The 21,132-nt window shown below is 37.9% G+C and overlaps 1 protein-coding gene across 2 annotated transcripts in view; it reads left to right on the forward strand.

Moving 5' to 3' along the window:
- GOLM1 (golgi membrane protein 1) overlaps positions 1 to 19,874 on the forward strand; it is a 32,060-nt gene extending 12,186 nt beyond the window's left edge. Inside the window, exons 4-10 of one of the 2 annotated variants that reach the window (XM_062512842.1) lie at positions 7,060 to 7,114; positions 7,811 to 7,913; positions 10,276 to 10,402; positions 15,578 to 15,707; positions 16,847 to 17,134; positions 19,105 to 19,218; positions 19,539 to 19,874. In XM_062512842.1, the coding sequence (XP_062368826.1) occupies positions 7,060 to 7,114; positions 7,811 to 7,913; positions 10,276 to 10,402; positions 15,578 to 15,707; positions 16,847 to 17,134; positions 19,105 to 19,218; positions 19,539 to 19,603 (882 nt within the window). In that variant the 3' untranslated portion in view covers positions 19,604 to 19,874. The remainder of the gene's footprint in view (positions 1 to 7,059; positions 7,115 to 7,810; positions 7,914 to 10,275; positions 10,403 to 15,577; positions 15,708 to 16,846; positions 17,135 to 19,104; positions 19,219 to 19,538) is intronic. The other variant, XM_062512843.1, reaches the window with a different exon arrangement.
- Positions 19,875 to 21,132: the final 1,258 nt, after the last annotated feature.

Here is a 21,132-nt window from a genome sequence, read left to right on the forward strand (position 1 = left end):
AAGCTGCAAGTGCGTGACATCCATAATACCCAGTTACAGTGAGTCTTTCTAGGTTCAAAAGGAACTGGATGACCTTGGACAAACACCTAACGCACCACCCAGTGCGTTAGATGTTTGTTCTGTCTCCAAGTGTTCGTCAGACAGAAGAAGCTGCTGCTTGGCAAGTACTGTGCATTATGGCTGCCTTGGAATTCATTTGGCGTTTGAAATTCATTTCAGTGTTAAGAGAGGGAATGCTGGGAACGGTGGGTTTTGGGGCCAATCTAGTAGCAATTCCTTCCTCCTAAGTGCTTTTCCCTCTGTCACCCTAAAATACAGTTGTTCAGTTATGGAATGGTTTATGAAGCTTGCTTTGAAACCCCAGGAACTGATACCCTAGGGGAGTGGTGCATTGGACTAATTTCCTGTCTTCTGCATTTTGTGACTGGAGAAGAGCATGTGTCTCACTTAAGAGACTGAAGTGGTAGGGTGAGCATGTATGTGCCTGTGCATCATTTTGCATCAAATTAAAAATTTTCTTTTCTTGTGACATGCAAACAAATATCCCACTGAGATGCTGTTTGTTTTCCAACTCTGATTTAAGAGTAGGGACAGCTGTGCGTTTGTTAAAAGAAGACATCAGCCAAGCTGGCATGGATTCATCCACCATAATTCATGAATGTCTCCAATATGGTGGCAGGGAAGAGAGGGAAAAGCTTAATTCTCCCCTCTAATGACTTTTATTGGAAGAAGCTGTCTAGGATCAGAGGTTATTCTACGGAGAGATGAGGAATATAAGAAAAGACAGTTTGAGTGCTTTTTTGTTTGTGTATGTCTGTATTCATGTATGAATATGTTTTGGATGTCCATATCTTTTATACACACCCATATCCTTGTCTTTTGATGCCATGGATTGCAGTGGAATCTGAGATTCCTGGGAGGCAAGTAATGAATTCACCCTTTCTGGTTATGGGAAGCTTGCTCCTTGAACTGAACTTTATTTACTCTGTGAAGATTAGTAGCTGGTATTTACCCAGTCAGGAAGAATGAATGCAAATCTAAGTCCTGAGACTCTCAACTAGTTTTACAAGCATTTTACAAGCTCTGTAACTAACTAGAAATTTTCGAGTCATAGATGGGATTTTGCTTTATTCTTCTTGCTGTTCTTAGAGAAAAATTACAGTGCTTTCAACAGTTGTGTAGGAGTGAGTGGTCTGTCTCAAACCTCCCACTTTTTCAGGAAGAAATTATGGTTCTTTGGCTGTCGAAAAAACTTTCATATGAGGTATACTTACACAATCTGGACTTCTAACCAAAAGCAACTCACAAGTAGAGACCCACACATTTGAGACCGATCATACTTGCAATTCATCTCTGCTCACTGTGTCTTATTACTCTGCTGATAAAATACAGCATAATTATATTACTGATTTATTTTCATACCAAACCAAAAAACCAGTAAGTTATTTGCCCAGTTAAAATCATTGTCACTAGCAGTGCTGTGATTACTTGGAATCAAATCTGCCTTCTTCTGTAGTAGAACTGTCTCTATGCTACTTGAAGGGTGAAGGCATAGAAGGTAGGTAGTCTGAGCCTGTTACACTGTGTGGGCTTACCATTCACTGGGGCAGCATAGTTCTGAAAAGTCACTGTTCTAATTATTTTGTTAGGTCTGAGAATGTATATAACACTACTGTCATCAGTTTACTTTTAAAAAACCTGCTTGAAATTTTAAGGATTAGTGTACATTTAGGAAATGGCTTCTGGAAATCCATACAGAAGTAGAATGATGAGATCAAGTAGTCTTATTGTAACACTTGATAACAACAGTTCAGGGGTGCAAAAGAGTTGTTTCTAATCTGTAAGCAATTTTGTAAAGAACAATATTCTCTGTGGTTGTTATTTAGGACTTCTAGCTTCTGGGATGTACGGAGCCACAGAAGTCTCTTTGAAGAGCTTAACAGGGCAGCAGTGTGTTCAGTACCTCTTAACTGAATGAGTATGATGTTGCAGTTGGTAATTTTTTTTCGATTTACATAAATCTTCATCTACCCAAATCTTGTTTTACTGAGAAGTGCCAAGATTTGTGTGTTCTGTGTGAAGCATGTCACTATCCTGTTGCTCAGTATCTTTTAACACTGGCCACATCTGGTCTCTGGTGCCCTCCCTCTGGGAAAATTTCAATTCCCAGCACAGTATTCTGACACAAAGTGCCTATTGGTATGCAGGGAGTCGACTCCACTCAGAAGGAATTACAGTAGTCTGTGGGAAAGAGTAGAAAGGTACCTTTTCATTTTCACTGAAGGCTGTATGTGTTGTTTTCTGATTTTTTTTTTTTTTCAACCCAAACAGTGTTATGTCTTCTAGTTTTGGAAAAGCTTTGAGGTAAGGAAGCACTGCCTCATGTCCCATATTTGCCTTAGCACAATATTACTAAATTAGCAAGAGAAATCATTATGCATCCTCATAACTGCTACAGCAGAAGTCTAGAAGATCACCTCTATTCAAAATCTATCTTCACATGGTGGGAAGAAAAAAAAAGGATGGCTGAGGCTAGCTGAACTAGAGAGAAAGAATTTAGAGTATATGTAGTTTAAAGGAGACTGTTGGAATGTTGCTGCCTTTTCACAGCTATATGAATGGACAAAAAGTCAGAAGGTGCATTAGATATACCTGTGGAAGTTTTATATTAATATTCTCATATCATATGATTTGGTTTTGCTTATATTGCTTACTATTTGGGTTTTAGTTAAACCTATCAGTGAAGTGAAGTGAAGTGAAAGCCCTGTAGTTTCACAGGGGTTTTTTATTCCAATTTCCTTGCCCAGTATCTGTAAAAGTAATTTTCATGTGTGTCAAATACCACCCTCTTGCACTGAAGTTGTAAGAAACGTTGTGATTTTGGTAGTTTTGAAGGCAGAATTGCACCATGTAACAGTGTGCATGTCTTTGTATCCTCTGTGGCAAAACAGAGTCTGGATTGCTTTTAGCACAGGCTATGAAACACGGTTGAGTCTCAGATCTTTGGCACAACCACTGTAGAAACAGAGATGGTTTTTTGGGGGGTTGGGTTTTATTGGGTGCATGGGTTGTTCATTTGGTTGGTTGGTTGGTTTTTGTTTGGGGTTCTTTTGTTGATTGGGTGGAGTTGTTATATTTATTGAGGAAAAGTGCAATTTCTGAATGGATTCCAGTTTATTGAGAAAAAGATTTAGATAAATAGATTTAAATATCTCCTCATTTTGAAGCTTGAAATTTGTTGTAAGGTTTACTTCAATTGATGTGCCTCCACTGAAGTGTACATGAGTATGCAGTGCAGTGATTAACCTTAAAGAGAAATATTTGCTTGAAAATCTTATTTATGATCTTTACCCCCACACTCTAATATGTAGTTTAGCTGTTAGTCTCTTGTCCTGGAACCAAAATGCCTATTTGTGCCTAGTTGTCATGTTTTAACACCAGTTGGCAACTAAATACCATGCCGCTTCTTACTCGCCTCATCTCCCTCTAGATTTTTGAAGAAAACTTTGTGTTAAGAAAGTTTGATAACTGAAAGGAATAACACCCTAGAAAAACAAGACATACACAATCCAATTGCTCAGCACCTGCTGTATGATGCCCAACTTGTCCACCAGCAGCTATAGATGCCTTCAGGCCCACTCCTCCACTTTGTCCCAATGTTCTGTGGTATGGAATGTCCCGTTGACCAGTTTGGGACACCTGACAGAGCTTCCTCCTGGTTTCTTGTACACCTGCTGGCTGGCAGAGCAACAGGGAAACAGGAAAATCCTTGCCTTATGTAAGCACTACTGAGCAGCAACTAAAATATCAGTTATTGCCAGCCTTACTCATTCTCATGCTAGTGCCAGAGTAGTGGTGGGGAGTCCTGAGAGCATGCAAGACAGAACTGCTCTCTCTTTGTTGGAAGGACTTAAATCAATATGAGTTAATAATGAAATAAGTGCCCTGCTTTTACTTTTATAATTATAAATGGCTGTTTCTGCATGTATAAATGTTACTTTCTTGTCTTTATTTGCAGTTAGTTTTGTTCTTACCAGCTTAATTACTCATCCTGTGGCTTATCTCTGTCTCATTTGTGCTATATTTGTGAATTTGAAGTCCAATTTTCTTAAGTTTTAGTGTTTGTGCTTGTCAAACTTTTTGCTTTCTTTTTTTTGTTCCTGTATCTCATTATTATATTACCTCATTTTACATACACCACGTACAGTCAGTGTTAGAAAGCATGTATGTCAGTTCAGTGTGCTTGGGTTAGCTTGGTTCTTGATAGTAGCAAATGCTGGAGGAGTTCGTGTAGTCCTCCAAGGAATATGTGTATGGTGAATAATGTTTGGCATTATTCAGATCAAATGCATTTGCATAGTTCAAAGTATGTGCTCAAAATAAGGATTTCAAGTAATTTATATGAAAGCTTCCTCATGCATATTTCTGTGTTATGTTTTATTTTTAAACAGTAATTTTAGCTTTGTGTTTCTTAAGTGGAATAAGACTTATGTGGGCATGTTCTGTGGTGAATAATAAACAAGTCTTTGGCAACTGTCATTAAAAATTTTGCTGTACAGCTGGAGCAATTTGTTTCCCACACTGCTAGTGTAAGTGTGACTTTTGAGTTTTGGTGTCTGAAGCCCTGCTGTCCACAGCATTATCTTCAATCAAAGGACTGGTTTTTCCCCTCTCTGATAAGGATTTCTGTGCAAACATGTTTACAAATAGAATAAGCTGGGTCTGTATTACAGAGTTACTGTGTCATAGAATATCAGATTTTCATATGGTGATAGGGTGATTTTCCAAAAGCTGACGTTTTTGTTCCTGGGGTTTATAGCTATTGTTCTGTGGGCTGAATGAAGTTTAAAATATGAGTTTCTCTCTAGAACTGAGTATTGGCATGTGTCTGCTGAGTGCTTTCTAGCAGTTTTCATTCTTGACCTGCATAAAACCCTGGAAGTAAGTAAAGTTTGCTTAGCTTACAGCCACAAGGTGAAAATTTGTTAACACTTGAATGATAGGAGGAAGAATGGAATGCCTAATGTTATTGACTTAGTCAGATTGGAAGCTGGCAGTATCTGTACTGTGCTGTAAATTATTAAACAGTATTTCCTGCTCAAGTTAAACAGCTAACTAGATTTTAACAGGTTTTTGCCTGGACTTTTGCCCAGACATTCAAGGAGATAGGTGTGGCTTTGCCAAAAGAAAGTTTTATGTATAATCCAGAAAGACCAAGGCAGACTTCTTTTCTTCCCTGTTGTGATTCAAAGAGACGTCTTTTAACATGGAAAGTAATTTTTTTCACTTAAGCTAATCACAGTTATTATTGTCCTAATGTAAAAAATATTTAAAACTTGTATGTTTTACTGTCACATAAGTGATTCTGGCATTTAGGAGTTTCATTTTAAGGAACCTCCCCTCCTTCCTCCCTAACCCTCCATTCCCTCACAGTTTTCCCCCCCTCCCCTGCATAAAAAAGAACCAAAACAAACAAAAACCTGTAAGAACATATAATTATAAAATTGCTCTACCATACTGATTTTTCTAGTCCACTGGCAGTTTCTGGTAATGGCCAGGGCTGTACTACACTGAAGGTGACAATCCTGGAACAACCTGACTACATTGTTCACACATCAGCAAAACTTGAAATTTCCACTGAAATATTAACTTTCTTTCCCCAATAAACCAGTGAAAAAAAATTTCTTTTTTTTTATTTAGCTATCCTATGAAAAAGGAGAGGGAGAGATATTAGAAAATTATACATGTAAGTCGTTACTGTTTCTTGAGTTTCTTTTTGCTTTTCAATAAAGGAGTTTTTTCTTGAGGTTTAATGGTGGTGTTCACAGAACAGCTGTATGTATAGAATGGTGTATAAATACTTAGCAATAGCTGAATGATCATTTCTGTGAAGCAGGACCCTTTAAAGGGTCATTCAAAGGCAGATCTACTACACTGGGTGCTGGCCCACTCGGATTTATTGAGCGCTGCACTTCACCTGATCAACTGGCTCTGTTACTGTTGCCTTTGGGAAAAAAGGCACCAACAATGCTGTCAGTTTTTTCAGGGTGACATGGGCAGAGAGAGTGGATGCTGTTACTTTTTTTCGGGTGTGGACATATACACACATCAATACTAGAGCAAAAACCTTGGGAAACAAGAGAGTTGTTTTTCTGAGACCCTTGAAGAACCCTTAAGTTTCCCAGGACAAGGATAATAGAGGAACGGACAATGGAGCCTGAGAAATACCTTCTGAGACTGGACTGGATTGTTTCTTAAGAGTCAGTGGATCTCTTATTTGTATTCTTAAGAACTCTTCTGCATCAGACTTGATAAATATTATTAAATATCAATCTGAGTTACCCTGACATCTGGCTCACAGGAATAATTTCACTTAGTCATGACTTGATTCAGTTTTCAGGTGTTTTGGGGTATGTGTGTATATGAAATGGTAGATGGAGATTGATGAAATAATAGACAAAATATGTTCCTATGTTGACTACCTCTTCAGAATGAGGGGGAGAACAAAGTGTGAGAGTGGAAGAAGGTCACTCCAACATGAAAGTAGTCAAGAAGATAGGTAGAGAAGGGATACATTGCCAGAGCTTCACATTGCTTTCTTGGAGTTGCTTTATGCTGAATGATTAATGCTTTCATAGCTCATCTTTGCATTCCTGAATGAAGGTGTATTGATTCCTGAGTGAGAAGGTAATTTATTGTGAGCTGTGATACTATATTCTTCCTTCAAGAGAGAAATACAGTAAGTCTGACTGTGATTCGAGTCTTGAGATTAAATTAGAATAAAGTTACAGGCAATTTTAGTATCTTTAAATTATTTTAAATTCTTCCTCTTTTCATTTGTGCAGTGATACCTTCCCCCACTCCTCTTTACTGGAAAAGCTATGTTAAAATGAGTATTGTTTGTCTAAGCAGTTAAAAGATTCTGTTCAGCTGTGACATTGTTACAGCTGTGATACACCAAAAGTAGATCTTACTGCAAGTGTTTTAATAGGTGTTGTTTATAATGGTAATACAGGTCCTTTGCAATTAAAATGCTGGTTTTTGTTCTGCTTCTTTCAGGCAGTGCTGATGAGTAACATCACAGTAAATGATCGATTGATTCAGACTCTACGAGGTATGTTGTAGTACCCCTGTGAATCTCTCTCATACTGACTTTTAGGCCCTCTGTTAGCACCAGAGGAATTCACAAATCCTATACTAAATAATGAAAGTCAGTATAATTAATTTCTATTCATGGCAGCACTTCAAAATTGTTGGCAGTGTATTCCTCTGGAGGTTCTTGGGAATTAATCCTACCAAGAAGTATGTATGTTGTGGTATTGTCTTTTGTTTCTCTCTCACAAAGGTTTCTATCCGGAAGAAAGCTCTAAACCACAGATGCCTCTGTTACTAAGGACCATTGGCTGTATATTATTCAGGGAAACATTGCAAGCTTGTCTGTTTATGACTGATAAATGCAAATGCTATTTCATGTTGTGTTCTGATTATGATTTCATAGACTTAAAGATTTTCTGGACTGCAACTTAGCAGGGTTTGCAAATCTGTTCTGTGTATTCCTTAAGAGGAAAAATAGGTAAAAATAAACATTTTACTGTTTTTGCTAATATATTATGCTGAAAGGTTATTCTTACCTGTGCACCCTTGTTGAATAAATTTAACAATTATCTATGCATTTGTGTACGAAATGTAGTTTGCATGACAGATGAATTAATTTAGCATTCTTATTGTGGATTTGTTTATTGATGTTTGTGTTGTAGAATATGTATGTATATGTGCATTTTAATGTGTATTTAAATCCTGCTTTGATCAGAACACTTGAAAGAGTTACAGACAGAATATGGAAAGCTACAGCTGGATGTTTACTGGTTTCAGAAGAACCAGACTAACCTCCAGAGGAAGTTCTCATATGACCTGTAAGTATGTTCTTTAGGAAAGGTGACTTCCCAAATTATAGGTGACTTGGTTATAAACCAGGATACTCTTGTATTAGCTATAGCTCTGTTTGTAAATGCATGTTTTTAGGGAGAAGGTAACATCTGACACATCTAAAATTGCTCATGGTTGCTCACAGTTGATCTTGGAAAAGAGCATAAACTTTCCAGTGTTTTTCATCTCTGTGCCCAGACACTTCTCAATGTTCCTTCTGTTGCAGGAAGATAAAGGTATCAATATTGTCACTTAAGAATTGTGGGGGGAAATTGAAACATTAAGAGGCTAAATTGTGAGGAAGTTTGAATTAAAATAGGGGAATACCTGATGAGAAACTGCACCTTATTGAGCTGACAGAGGTCTTGGGAATTTCTAATACCATCAGACTCATGTGTTCTGCTTTACATGACATACCTAGGCATGTCTTTTTCATGAGGTTTCCCACTGAGTTTTAAAGCATGGAAAATGGAACAAAAGTACTTGTCACTATCCTTATACTAAATACACATTTCTGGTATTTCTAGGCATTTCTCAGTTCTTTCTGCTCAATACTATTCTTGTTTCCTCTACCTGCCTTCACAACCTGTAGTATCTTCCCCCTTGTGGATAGATATAAAAAAAAGCAATAGAGTTTGCTGTTTGCATATTCTCATAATGATGTTCCATCAAGAATATAATTGTTGTAGTGATAGGTATTTTTTCAGCAGCCATTGTTTAGCCAGGTTTTGTAGGAATTACGACTAAAAGTGGAACACAACAGTCAAAGAAATTGAATTCTGCAGGCTTCACTGAAGTAAGTATTTTCTTTGTTTTCCCTTGACCTTAGAATTAAGGATTAATGTTAGTGCATCTGTGATACTTAGATTACTAGCTGGTTGTGACCTTTTTTTTATTTTTTGATTATTACTCATGTAATAAAGATGACCTAGATGGATTGTGTTAGTGGAGCTGTAATTTAAGATTTGTAACAGAAAAGTAGAACGAAGTTGGAAGCTTTAGTTTGTGCCTGCTTTTCAATAAGCTGTGCTGCTTATGTGTCTGTTAAGGGGTCTTTTCCCCCTCTGTGTTTGTTGTGTACCATGGTACCAAAAACTGTCTGATTGCTGTTTAGGTAAATGACAGATCTGAGACCTGTGGACCTCTGTTGATAGTTCTGTGCTAAGCAGTAAATCTGTTTACCAGTGTCTTTCTTCCTTTTAAGTCTGAGATCAGCAGGAACAAATAGATTTGTATATAGCACAAATATATCTATCTGCTGGACAGTCATGCTCCACATGAGAGGAACAGCTGTGAGACACTGGATTGATATACACTGTAGGGAAGTGATATAAGACAGATGTAATTAGTCTGTGTTAGGAAAACTTGGAGGTTTATCACCCGTGTTGGGGGTAATGCTTATCTTGGTTTGTTATTCACTCGGTCTTGTTCTTCCCCTGATACAAACCAAAAGCTGTGGAACAACCTATGAAAAGAGTGGGAGAGAAAGGATGATCTTGTCCTGACTGCAGCCACCTGCCCTGAGAAACTGAGATTGACAAAACTCCTGGGCTTTGCACTGGATCCCCAGCACACCCTTAGAAAGGGAGAACCCTGCCCTGGCAGTTTTAGGAAATACACTTCTGCAAACAGCAGACCTGACCTAGGAGTAGAAAAGGAAAGAAAGGCAGGCTGTGCAAATGCAGATAGAAGACTGTTGTCACAAAGATTAAGATGCTAATGGTGCTGTGTAACTATTCAAAGTATGTAAAAGATACAGTGCTTGCATCTTTAGGATATATTCCTTCTGGAACTCTTAGTAGCTACTAATGATCTCAGTTTCTGTAACATATGTTTAGTTACATCTTGCAGCACTGCATTTTGCTGAAATACTGAGGAAGTGTGTTTGGTTTTCTCACAGTAGATTACATGTGTTCTCTATTTCAGCTGGTACTTTTCTGTTTCCTCTTTCTTGCTAAAATCAAAACATGAATTTCTGTAATCATAGCAGAAATGCTTCAACGATCAAAATTAATTTTACCTTATTGGACTTGATTGGTTAGCAAAGACACAAAGAAAAAATCATGTAGCTTGTTGACGTAGGCAAACCAAAGTAGTTTAAATTAATTTCTTCCAATAGAAGAAAGAATGCATGTCTGCACTATGAATTTGTCCTTAGGATTTAAGTGAAGGCCTCATTGTTTCCTAGTGACTTCTCAAATGTAAGCCCAGGTAGTAAAATTAAGAAAATAATAAAAAGTAATGAAAAAATAGGTATATGGAAAAAAAAAAAAACCTAGGTAGTTTTACAAAAGTACATTATAGAGGAGTCTAGATGAGAGTTAATCATCTTGTTCATGTTTTTTTCAGGTCACAGTGCCTCAACCAGATGAAAGAATTAAAAGAACAATGTGAAGAAAGGATAGATGAGCTTAGAAAAAAGAGTAGTGATGTACCACAAATCAAAGAAAGCAAAGACTTCACAGAAGATAGCCAGGTATGGTTTGGATAATTTCTTGAAAATACTTTATTTATAATTCTTAGGTGTTTCTTCACCTCTCTGCTATCTTCTATAAACATTCCCCATCTCCCCTTAAATTTTTCAATACTTCAGTATTTGTTGTATGTTTCTGATCTATGGGGGATGGGGTGATTTCAAGGACAGAACAAGTAGACGTCCTGCAGGAGGCCCCAAATCTCTCAAAGATGGGCAGAATTTGAGAGGTGATGCTGGAAGTTGTATGGGATCCATTAAGGAATGTTTGCACGACTGAACTTTAGTTAACAGTACGTTTTGACTTTGTTAAAGTACTTAGTTGCTTTGTGTGTTAAGGATGAGGATAAAGTTTGAATCACTTCAGAGAAGCAGCAAACCCTGAATATTGTAGTACAAGGTTCATCAACTATGACTTTTCTCAGAAGTCCTTTATTGTCAGCACTTTACTGTAGGAATAAAGGAAAAATCAAATGTCTCAGCTGTTTGCTGTTGGATATTCTGAGCCAAAGCACCACAAATTCGTTGCTGAACCTATTGAAGGCTCACTAGGGTAGGGCAGGCTTGGCAGTTAGGTTGGCAACATGTTAGCTGGCTTTTTCTCTTGGAATGCAGAGGGTGGCAGAAAATCCTGAGAAAAGGAAATTTCAGTTCATCCTGTTGTCTTGGGGGGTGATTTATTGATGCTTCTTCCTTGATGTGGGATTTGGTCAGGGGTAGGATTTGACTGGTTAAGCTTGATATGGATGGCTCTGGAAAGCAGCAGTTAAGCTCTTGGGTGAGAAGGCACCTCTTATATTTCTGTATCAAAATAGCCCTTTCTTCAAGATTACTGAATAAACAGAAGTTTCAGAAGTTAGACTTTTTACATGTGACTGCAGTGGGGCCTTTCCCTTTACCTGTGTGGCCTACTCTCATTACAAAGGCAGTGGGGGTTTGGTGGAATATACCCTTTTCTCTTTGGCTAGGAAAAGACTAAATCTGATGACTTCAGAAGTGGAAAGGGTAAGGCAGTGAGGAGTGAATCTTGGTTTTACAAAGAGGTGAAAAAGTGTGTGAGAAAATATATAAAAGGTCTCCCGAGAGATTCCCAGGTAATGGTTTCTGTCTGTGTCAGTCCTTTATGTAAAGTGGGGGAGACAGAACTTCTGAAGTGTGTGACATTTTATCTTGGAAATGTAACTATATGAGAGCTGCAACTTGAATGAAGCATTAGAAACAGGAAGTGCTATCCAATTATGCCTTAAAATAAAAGTTACAGCACTTGTCAATAGTTTTTATCAACAGTATCAAATAAGTAGATAAAAATTAAATAATAAATATATAATTGTAAGTTAATAGAACCCTCATCATCTGGAGATTATACATTAGTTTGTCAAATGTGTCTTATTTAAGAAAGTTGATCTTGGGAAGACCCTAATACACAGGTGCCCAGATTTGCAACAGATTTCAATTACAATTACTTGCACTAGATTCCTTTTCTTTCTTTGTATTTGTTTGTATGTGTTTGTTGCATTTTTGGGTTTCTTTTACCATTTCCAATTTGGAAGCTAAATCATCTTAGAAGGAGTCTGAGGAGTTTGACTGAAGTTCCTCTGCAGAACAGTTTCATCCTCCTGCACGAAAGTGCTTAGTTGGAGGCAATTTTTACTCAAAGCAGATTATCTGTAAGGCTGGACAGGTTATCTCTTATTCTTTTTATATGTTAATAGGATGGTCTCCGATGAGCTCACTCTTAATACAGCTACTGCCTAAATAATTTCTGTCTGCTTGTGTTCCCTAGTATCTGTGGCAGTGTTTCTTTGGCCAAGCAGTAACTTTCTCAGTTGTTTGCTTGCCCAAGAATTTAAGCCTTTTGCTTTTATAAAAGCATACTTAGTTACAGTTAGTGCAAGATGACCCTGACAAAGTTAGTGCAAGATGACCCTATGTATGTTTTTGTCCAGTGTTCTAAGTTGGAATAGTTCCTATTTTTAAGAGGTATGTGCTTATGTAATAGAAAAGTCTGTCTTAAAACAGAAAGAAAACGGAGTGATGGTTGGCTAATAATTAGAAAAATTTTTTTTATGGAAGTAGTGATCAAGTACTGGAATGGTCTGCCTGGGGAGGTGGTAGTCACCATCCCTGAGTGTCTTAAAAAAGGTTGGATGTGGAACTTGGTGTCATGGTTTAGTTGAGGTGTTAGGGCATGTGTTGGACTTGATGATCTTGAAGGTGTCTTCCAACCTTGTGATTCTGTGATGCTGTAAACCACTTTGTTTAGAGCCCTGTAATTTGAGAAATGATGTATACTTCTTGGCTGAAGAAAATACAACATATTAATTTCTATATTTTTATCCAACTATTTCAACTATAAAAAAAACCAGCATTATACTGTTTGAATCTATTTGACATTAAGAATTACTTGGATAGAAATTTAAAATAAGTGAAGGATTTTGCATGTGTAATTAAGAGGTAACTTCTTGCTATTAAGTCTAGGCTCAGTATTTTGCAGAAGAATTCATGCCAAACAAAAAGTGAAAAATTATCTTGTGCTCAGTTTCTGAGCACTCTCTCTGTAGAGAGTGATCTCAAGGAGCTGAATTATTTATAAAACAGAACCATATTTGAATACAGAATTTTTGTTTTACTGATTGAAGGAAGATAGATTTCTTCTGAATATCTATACTGCAATAGCCAAATATTCTGTAGTAATATTTGCTTATCAAGCATTGGTAAGAGTTAATGCTAAATTAGTTGCTGGTACTGGACTTCATGTGTTGACACAAAAAGGTCTTGTTCTGTCGACTTTGATGGAAAAGAAATGCTTTTCAAAACAGCCAAGTATTCATGCTACAACTCTGGCTTCTTAGCTACTTCTTTCTGCAGTCATTTTTCCAAATGACTGAATGAATATTTGACCACATAGTTTCACTGCCCTCCTTAGATAAATGGGAAGCTAGTCTTGACAGTACCAATGACAACTGGCAACAGAAGACAATTCTGTCAACTGTGAGAGTTCCTATACCGTAAGATTGCCCATTAATTTATAAGCTACCAGACACAGAAGTTTGTATTTCTAAATGTGTGCGTGCTTTTTCTTTCTCTACATACTAGGCCTTATTTTCTTTTGGAAAAGAAACAAAAATAAAAATGCAACAAAAAAATCCCCATTGAACAAATGGGGATTTTGTAACACTCTGGGGTATTTTCACCAAACTGGTTTAGAGCAAAATGGGCTCCCATGTGTATTTCATGTTCAATATTTGTGTGAATTGATTTGACATTGCTCTCTGCCAATTAGAGAAACATAACATCATTAAGGTCAGAAAAGATCTCTAAGATCCTCCTCTAAGTCCAACCATTAACCCAGCATCACTATGTTCACCACTCAGCCATATCTCCAAGTGCCAAATTTTTGTGGCACAACTTTTAAAAACTTCCAGGAAAAGCCTGACCATCTTTTTAGCGAAGAAGATTTTCCTGATGCCCAATCTAAACCTTTTCTGGTTTGAAATGACATCTTGGGGCCATTTCCCATTGTCATGTCTCTTGTTACCTGGGAGGAGATGCTGATCCCCACCTTGATACAACTAACTCCTTTGGGGTGATTCTGGAGAACAGTGATGGTAATGCAGCGAGTTGATGATAACTGAGAGAGCATTCCAGTTTCCAGTGACCATGGAAGTAAGCAACATTTGTTTGGAGCCTTCAGCTGTAGCTTCTTGGTCCCACTAAAATCAGTGATGTAGGTCTGCCAGGCTGGTAATCCGATATCTGAGCTGATCTTTTTGTTTTCTTTTTCATCTCAAGTGTTTCTCTTTGATTGTTCTCATAAATTCATCTGCAAACATTTCAGCTCTGCTTTTCCCCTGCTGGCCCTGGCTTTGCACCCTCATTTAATGTTTCTAAGATGACAGTGGGGAAAGAATAACTCCGTACACCTGGGCAAGCAGGATCTTTACTGCTTGAGCCATGACCATGAAGAGAAGAGCCTGGGTGCTACAAGAGGTACCATATGAGCCATAGGGCTACGTTAGGGGAAGCATGGCCTCCCCATCTTTTCAAACGTCTTCTACCTCCACTCAGCTCCAGAAACATGCTGTAGTTGGAGATCACCATTCTCTACAGGCAGCTCCAGATTCCCCTCCTAGAGGATGGGTGTTAATTTCACCTGTGTGAAAGCCCATAGGTATATACCTCAGCTCACTGACCGTCTTTCATTTTCACCTGGAACTAATGGTGAATCATAAGTTGAGTCCTGTGTCTCTCAAGAGGTCCAGTACAAACCTACACCCCTAAATACTTGATTCATATAGTCTAGGAGTCATTTACAGAGAGGTGGTGACATGGGCTTCCTGAGCTGCCTGTTCCCCATGCTGTAGGTGAGGGGATTCACTGACAGAGATAGCACCAAGCACAGGACTGCCAGCCACTAGATCCAGAGATAGGGAGGAGATGAAGGGGGACTCAAGTAGGCAAACATGTCAAGACTGACATACAGGGAGACCATGGCTATGTGAGGGAGCCAATGCCAATGTAAGTAAAAGTCATACACAGAATTTTAATTGCCCAATTGTAAGATCTTAAAGATGGTGTACATCTTAGGCTTAATATCTAAGTGGGTCAGATGCTTATAACAGTCTAGCACCAGAATTTAATACATTCTTAAGCAAGCATCATCATGTTAAGCAGGTAATTATTTTCTAGCTGGTTAATTTGCACTTTTCTTAATCTTGCATTTAATATAGTTACAGACCAGTTCTATGCAGGCCTTACTCAGGTGAAGTCTAATGAGAACCAAACTTGGTTTTCCTGCCTTGTAGACTCTTAATAGTAAATGGCATCTGTTTATTTGCTCTGCTGACCCTGACACACTAGCAGAACAACAGTGAATAAATGTGTGTTTTTACTGTTCTGTATCACTCTGAGAATAACCAAGGACAGTAATCTTGTCATTAGCTGCAGTTGAATAACGTATGTTAAAATTCTCCTGATGTGCTGTTACATAGAAACATTCTGCATATTCAGAATTGTACGGTACTTCTATCACCAATAAAATTTTCAGTCCAAATATTTTGGAGTGTGTTAAGATTTTTTTTCCATGCCGAATTCTTACCTAAATTCTACTTCCCTTTCCAAATCCAGGTGCAGTTATACAAATCAGTGCTTGCTTATCTATGTACATTCACTTTATAGGTTGATACTCAACTGTCAGCCTTGAAGCAAACAGGGTTCAAGCAGGCTGACTTGAAACAGCAGAAAACCAGTGAAGATGTTCCTAAAGCAGTACCTACAGTAAGAAAGACTGACCTGATGCAGGCTAAAGGTGAGATGGAAATCCTTGTTTCACTAACAACTGGTTAAGAGCAGTTGTAATTCAACTGAACATTTAGAAACACTTTTTGTATACCAGATTAAGATGAAAAAAGTGACACCAACAGTCTGAGCATCAGTCAGGTTTCCAGCTGAAGGAACACTTGCTAGGATTTCTGTTGATTCAGTTCTGTTTTAGTAGGTATGTTGCACATAAAGAAAAATAGAAATATTTGCAATTTTGGAGTCATGTTCCTCATTTAATATGGAAAGAATACCCAACTTCTGGAAGGAATAATGTTCAAGCATACTTAAAATTTGCTTTCTTTGTAAATTTGGCCTACTCAGCCTAGTACCCCTCCTCAGTGTGGAACAGCTGAAAGTTAGGCTTACAGCAAGCACACATCCATACTTTCTATATGCTGTCCATGAGCCAAATGCAAGTAAGAGAAAATATACACATGGGTTTAGGTTGTTAGCCTAGTTGTTCCTTTTGGCACAAAACTTCAGAAAGTATTAATTTGAGTGGATGTATCCTTGTGTGTCTGTTTTGCATAGTAGTGTGTGTGATTGATATTCAATTCTTACAATGTCTACATGTAGTTTAATTTTATGAGAAAATCTTACGGGTTTTTTAAAATTAAAATGCATGAGAAAAATTATGTTTGTTAATGTCAACTAAAAATTATAGCAGTCCTGCTCTTCCCTCTTCATATTTAAAAATATGAACAGACTTGGATACTTGCAAGTCTGCCTCTGTGATGCTTTGTCCTGAGCTACTTTTGAACACCTAATCAGTTTTATTGGTGGTAATAAGTTGTAACACACAGAAACCTAATGCTTATATAGGACACCACAATTTTTATTTAAACTGCTGTGTTTCACTTGCCCAATTTATTAACCACATGTACCAAAATTTTAAGAATGTAGAAGCATGAATCTGTTGACAGTGAAAAAAGTTCCCTTCTTTAGCTGCTCTCAGTAGGAAAGACCTGAGTTGTCTTATCTCTGGAACTGATGTGATTGGAAGATACTCTTTCAGAGGAAAACCAAGAATTTAGTGAGAAATATAACACATTATTGAAGATTTTTAGCTTGATGCATGCTGGAGGGCATTATTTTTTCACTCAGAGTCATTTCTGTTGTTTTCAGAAAGAACACACAGCCTAACCAACATCAGAAAACAGGAGCCTAAGGCAGAAGAGGAGCAGCTTTCTAGTCAGTTGGGAAAACCTCAGGAGTCACTCAAGGCTACTGCAGGTCACAAGGAGATGCTGCTTGAGTCAGAGAAGGAGCCAAATCCACCTGAGGATGAGAAATATGTAGCTGGGCAAGATGCATTAAAGCCAGCAGCAGAACAGACTGCCAGTGAGGAAATTGAGAGGGAAGAGCTCCTAAATTATGATGATAAGCAGGATGACTTGCCCCCTGGAAAGGCTGGTTAGTAGCACATCATGTATTGTTAAAAACAGTAACAAAATGAAAAGTAAAAAAATATAAGTGTGGAATGGGGCATGATTTCAATACATTGGTGGAAGCTGGCCAGACTCAGTACAAGTGTTCATAAAGGTCAGTGTGCTGTGGAAGGTGTCAGTCCCGAGCAATCTGCTGCAGTTCATGAGTTAAGATGTAGGCTTCTGAGTGTACAACACGAAGCTGCCAGGCTGAGTTCCTCTGCTCACCATAACAGCACTACTGTCTCTCCATTGGCTCTACAAAGTGTTTAGGGAAATTCACCCCAAAACTTTTTGGGTATTGGAGCTTTAAAAGAATATGATGCATCTGAAAAGGATGAGATGTTAATCATCCAAAGCACTGATGAGTAGAGGGTTACTTATGCATGGATATTTTGCAGTTAGTCTTTTTACAATGTCAGTGTGTGGATACTAGCTATTCCTATTTCAAAATAAGCTACCGTGAGTAAAACTGATAACTCAGACTTGAGGTATCTGAAGTTTCATGTTGTGAGTCTTGAAAACATGGATCAGATATTGTAAAGGTGCCAGTTTCTGGCATCTATCAAATAACTCTGAACTACACATCTCAACAGCACCGAGCAGCAGAGCACTGTGTAGAAACCCGACCAATGTCTAGACATTCTTCTGACTTGAAGGATTTGGTCTCAGTAACCCGAAGTAATCAAAAGGAAGCCTTATGGCAGAGCAAGAATCAATGCCCACAAAAAATACTGTTTATGCTTTTTTAGTAAACACATCCTTAGAATTATAAATTTCATGTTAACGTTGTTAACTTGGCAGGGATAAATAATCTCATCTGCACTGTTAAAGCAATATTTTTCCAGGTCCAAAAAGATGCTGGCCAGAGCAGGCTATATCCCAAAGAGATGTAATTACAAGTTACCTAAACTGCTTTCATTTTAACAGAAATAAATAGCAGAAAAGTTAGATTAAAAAAAAAATCATCCAACAATTAGTGCAAGGAACAACCTTTGCCATGCAGCCCATGAAAGCTCAGTTTCACAGGTTGGCATTTCTGTTAGCTAAAAAGACTAGGGGGGTACTCTTCAGGCTTTATTGTTCAATCTTGCTGCATAGGTTCATTGTAGCCAAAGGACCTTAAGGTAGAAAGACTTCTTCAGTAGTCTATGGGCATCCTCTTTCAAGAAGACCTGCTTCTGAAATTTTCAGACCTTTAGGTCTATAATGATAAAAATTTATTTGATATGGTGGTCTGAACATGGCTAAAAATTTTCAAGCTTCTTTCTTAACCACTTACTAACTGGAAGGCTTAAGAACATTTAGAGCAAGGGCTGTGATCCATCTTAAGTGAAGTTTACTTACACCTCTCTGCTGTTACCTTTTTTTCTGGTTAATTATTTGAAAAATAAGGATAGTAGTTTGGCAATCAGAAATGTTTCCATTTATATCTGAGTCCTCTATCTAAATAAATCTTATGATAGTCAATAAATGTTGCTTGGCAGGAGTTAATGACTAACTAAGGGTGAAGAAAATATCTTCTAGGAGAAAAGTAATTTTGTGACAACTTAGCACATCAATAAACACTGTGCTATAGTTATAGCATTCTGCTTGCTGGACAAGCTAAAATAAGGGTTTCTCAGCAATGGCTTCAGGTTTTCCTCTTCCTCAGGCTGTCTTGTAATGTATTCTGAAATTGTGTAATGTTCTTTATGTTCATCAGAGTGCTAGATGATTTTGCAAGCTTTCCAAATCCCAAAAGACTGTCTTCTGTCTAGCTCTTTTGACAGGATTTACAGCCAAAGTTGCTCTGCAAATTAACACTTTAAAGGAAAAGTAATAATATAAAAACTTGCTCAGAACAGCAATTCATTCAGTAGCAAAGTAATCCTGTGGAAGATGTTTAAAATCACTCTTTGTGTGAAGATGACCTTACAGTATAGCATAAAATTGTTTAATTTAATCTTCTTTCAGATGAACAGGAACATGAAGCAGTGAACCAGGACAAGGATGTTGATTACAATTTAGATGTGAATGAAGCTGAATCAGAAACAGACAAACAAGCAGCACTTGCAGGGATTGAAAATGGTAAAAAAGAAAAACCCCAGTTTTAACCTAAGTATCACATGCTGAAAATGTAAAGATCATATTTTGCATGGTATCCTGTAGCAAGCTATACCTAGCTAATTTCTGTTTTTTAGACTTTCCTTCATGTTTACAGTGTAACCTCTTTTCTGTATAGCATCACTGAACCTACTCTTTAGGTGAGGGGGTGTGGTATCTGTAACTTTACTGTGCTACACAGTATTTAACAGTTGTTACAAAATTTCTTGTTGTTTCCTAGATAGAACTTTATGAAGAACTGCTCCCTCTTAAGAGATTTTTTTTCCTTTTTTTCCCCTCATTAGTTCAAAACCCTGAAGATCTGAAGAACCACTTACCTGACCCTGGTGAAGGACAACAGAAGTTGTGAACAAAGGAAGTTAATGATACAACTGAGTCATCTCTTCATCCAAATGCAGCAATGAGCCAAGTGAAGTGATATTAGAAGATTTAGATTATCTTCTAAAGACTTGACTACGGGGCCCAAACAAAGTAGTATTTTGTGAAGTTTTAGTACTGTTGCAGTGGGGAAAAGATGTAAATCTCTGGTGGTTTGTTTCAAAGCAGTTTGGCCTTTGCAATGACTTTCTCCTTCCTATCAATTATAAAATTGCAATCAGGAAGCAATAAAGGCAGTAACTTTGAAATTGGCTACTTTGTATACTACATATACACACGCAGTCATACTGCATTAAGTGTTTGTGTGGATTGGTGGTAGATGATGAGCAGTCCTCTGCCAAGGACGGATCTCTCCCCTGAGCAATGCACAGTGGAGAAATCTCCAGCTTAGTTTTAAGTGTTTAAGAAGGAGCTGCGTTACTGTAACAAAGTAACAAAACACAGGAAGGATGAAAACCAGTCCATGCTGCAAACTACCCTTGTGCCTCTTCTGGCCCCTTTTTACTGCAACACAGATTGAGAAGGCACACCTGTAGTCCACAGATACTATGCAGAATGATATATGGACCTGGGCCTCTAAATTAAATTCCTAGATTACACTCAAGATGTGTTCTTCGTTTCAAAGTTAAAAAAAATCCAAAAAGGATTCTGATGATTGCAGCTTCTTGTTAAGAGATTAGCCAGGAAGATTTTTCTGAAAGCTTTGCTGGATTCCACAAGGTCAGTCAGTACTACAATTTGGTTACCATTACCATGCACAAGTTAAGTGTAAAAATTCAAACTCAAACTTTTCATGACAGAAGCTCTCTGAAATGGTGTACTACAACTACCGTTTACTCCACCCAGCCACTATCTTCTGTGAAAGACAGGAATGCAAATTCTTGCCTTATGCAACAGCAATCTCAGCTGTTCAATATGACTGATCTTCTCTGCTGCACTTCTGACAGAGGTAACCAGACTATGCATTTAGAAGATACGGCAGTGTCTTCCACAGGTGAAGCTTTAGTTGTTGTGAAGTCCTATGTTAATCACATGTACCATCTTGTTAATGTTCTGCAGTCTTTTCTGTGCTTGCAAAACGTAAACTAAAAACTAGTTTACTTGCAGTAAGCTAGAAATACCCTCTACTTGCCACTAAGGCACCCCTTAACTGCAGTCCAACCACCACATATAACCAGCTGGTTTGAAGAAATTTTTGTATTTGTGTCTGCTCTCAAGACCAACAGCTGTGTTTGGGGCATTCTTGGTGAGTATGAACCAACCTCTGTCAAGACAGCACAGCCGCAGACAGCTGGTAACTAACTTGTCAACCAGCATTCCATTTAAGAAAACACAGATTTATCTTTGCTTTCTGTTAAAGCACTTCACTTTGTAACTCCTTTTCTCATGTGTCATTCTTCAGTGTACTAGTTTATAGCTGCTGTATATATATACCTTAAGGTATCTAAATATGCAAGTGGAAGGTTGGCTCTTTTGTGGATGAAAAGAGTATTAGTTGTC

This window comes from Cinclus cinclus, chromosome Z (genome assembly GCF_963662255.1).
Source record: "Cinclus cinclus chromosome Z, bCinCin1.1, whole genome shotgun sequence".
Classification (NCBI taxonomy): domain Eukaryota; kingdom Metazoa; phylum Chordata; class Aves; order Passeriformes; family Cinclidae; genus Cinclus; species Cinclus cinclus.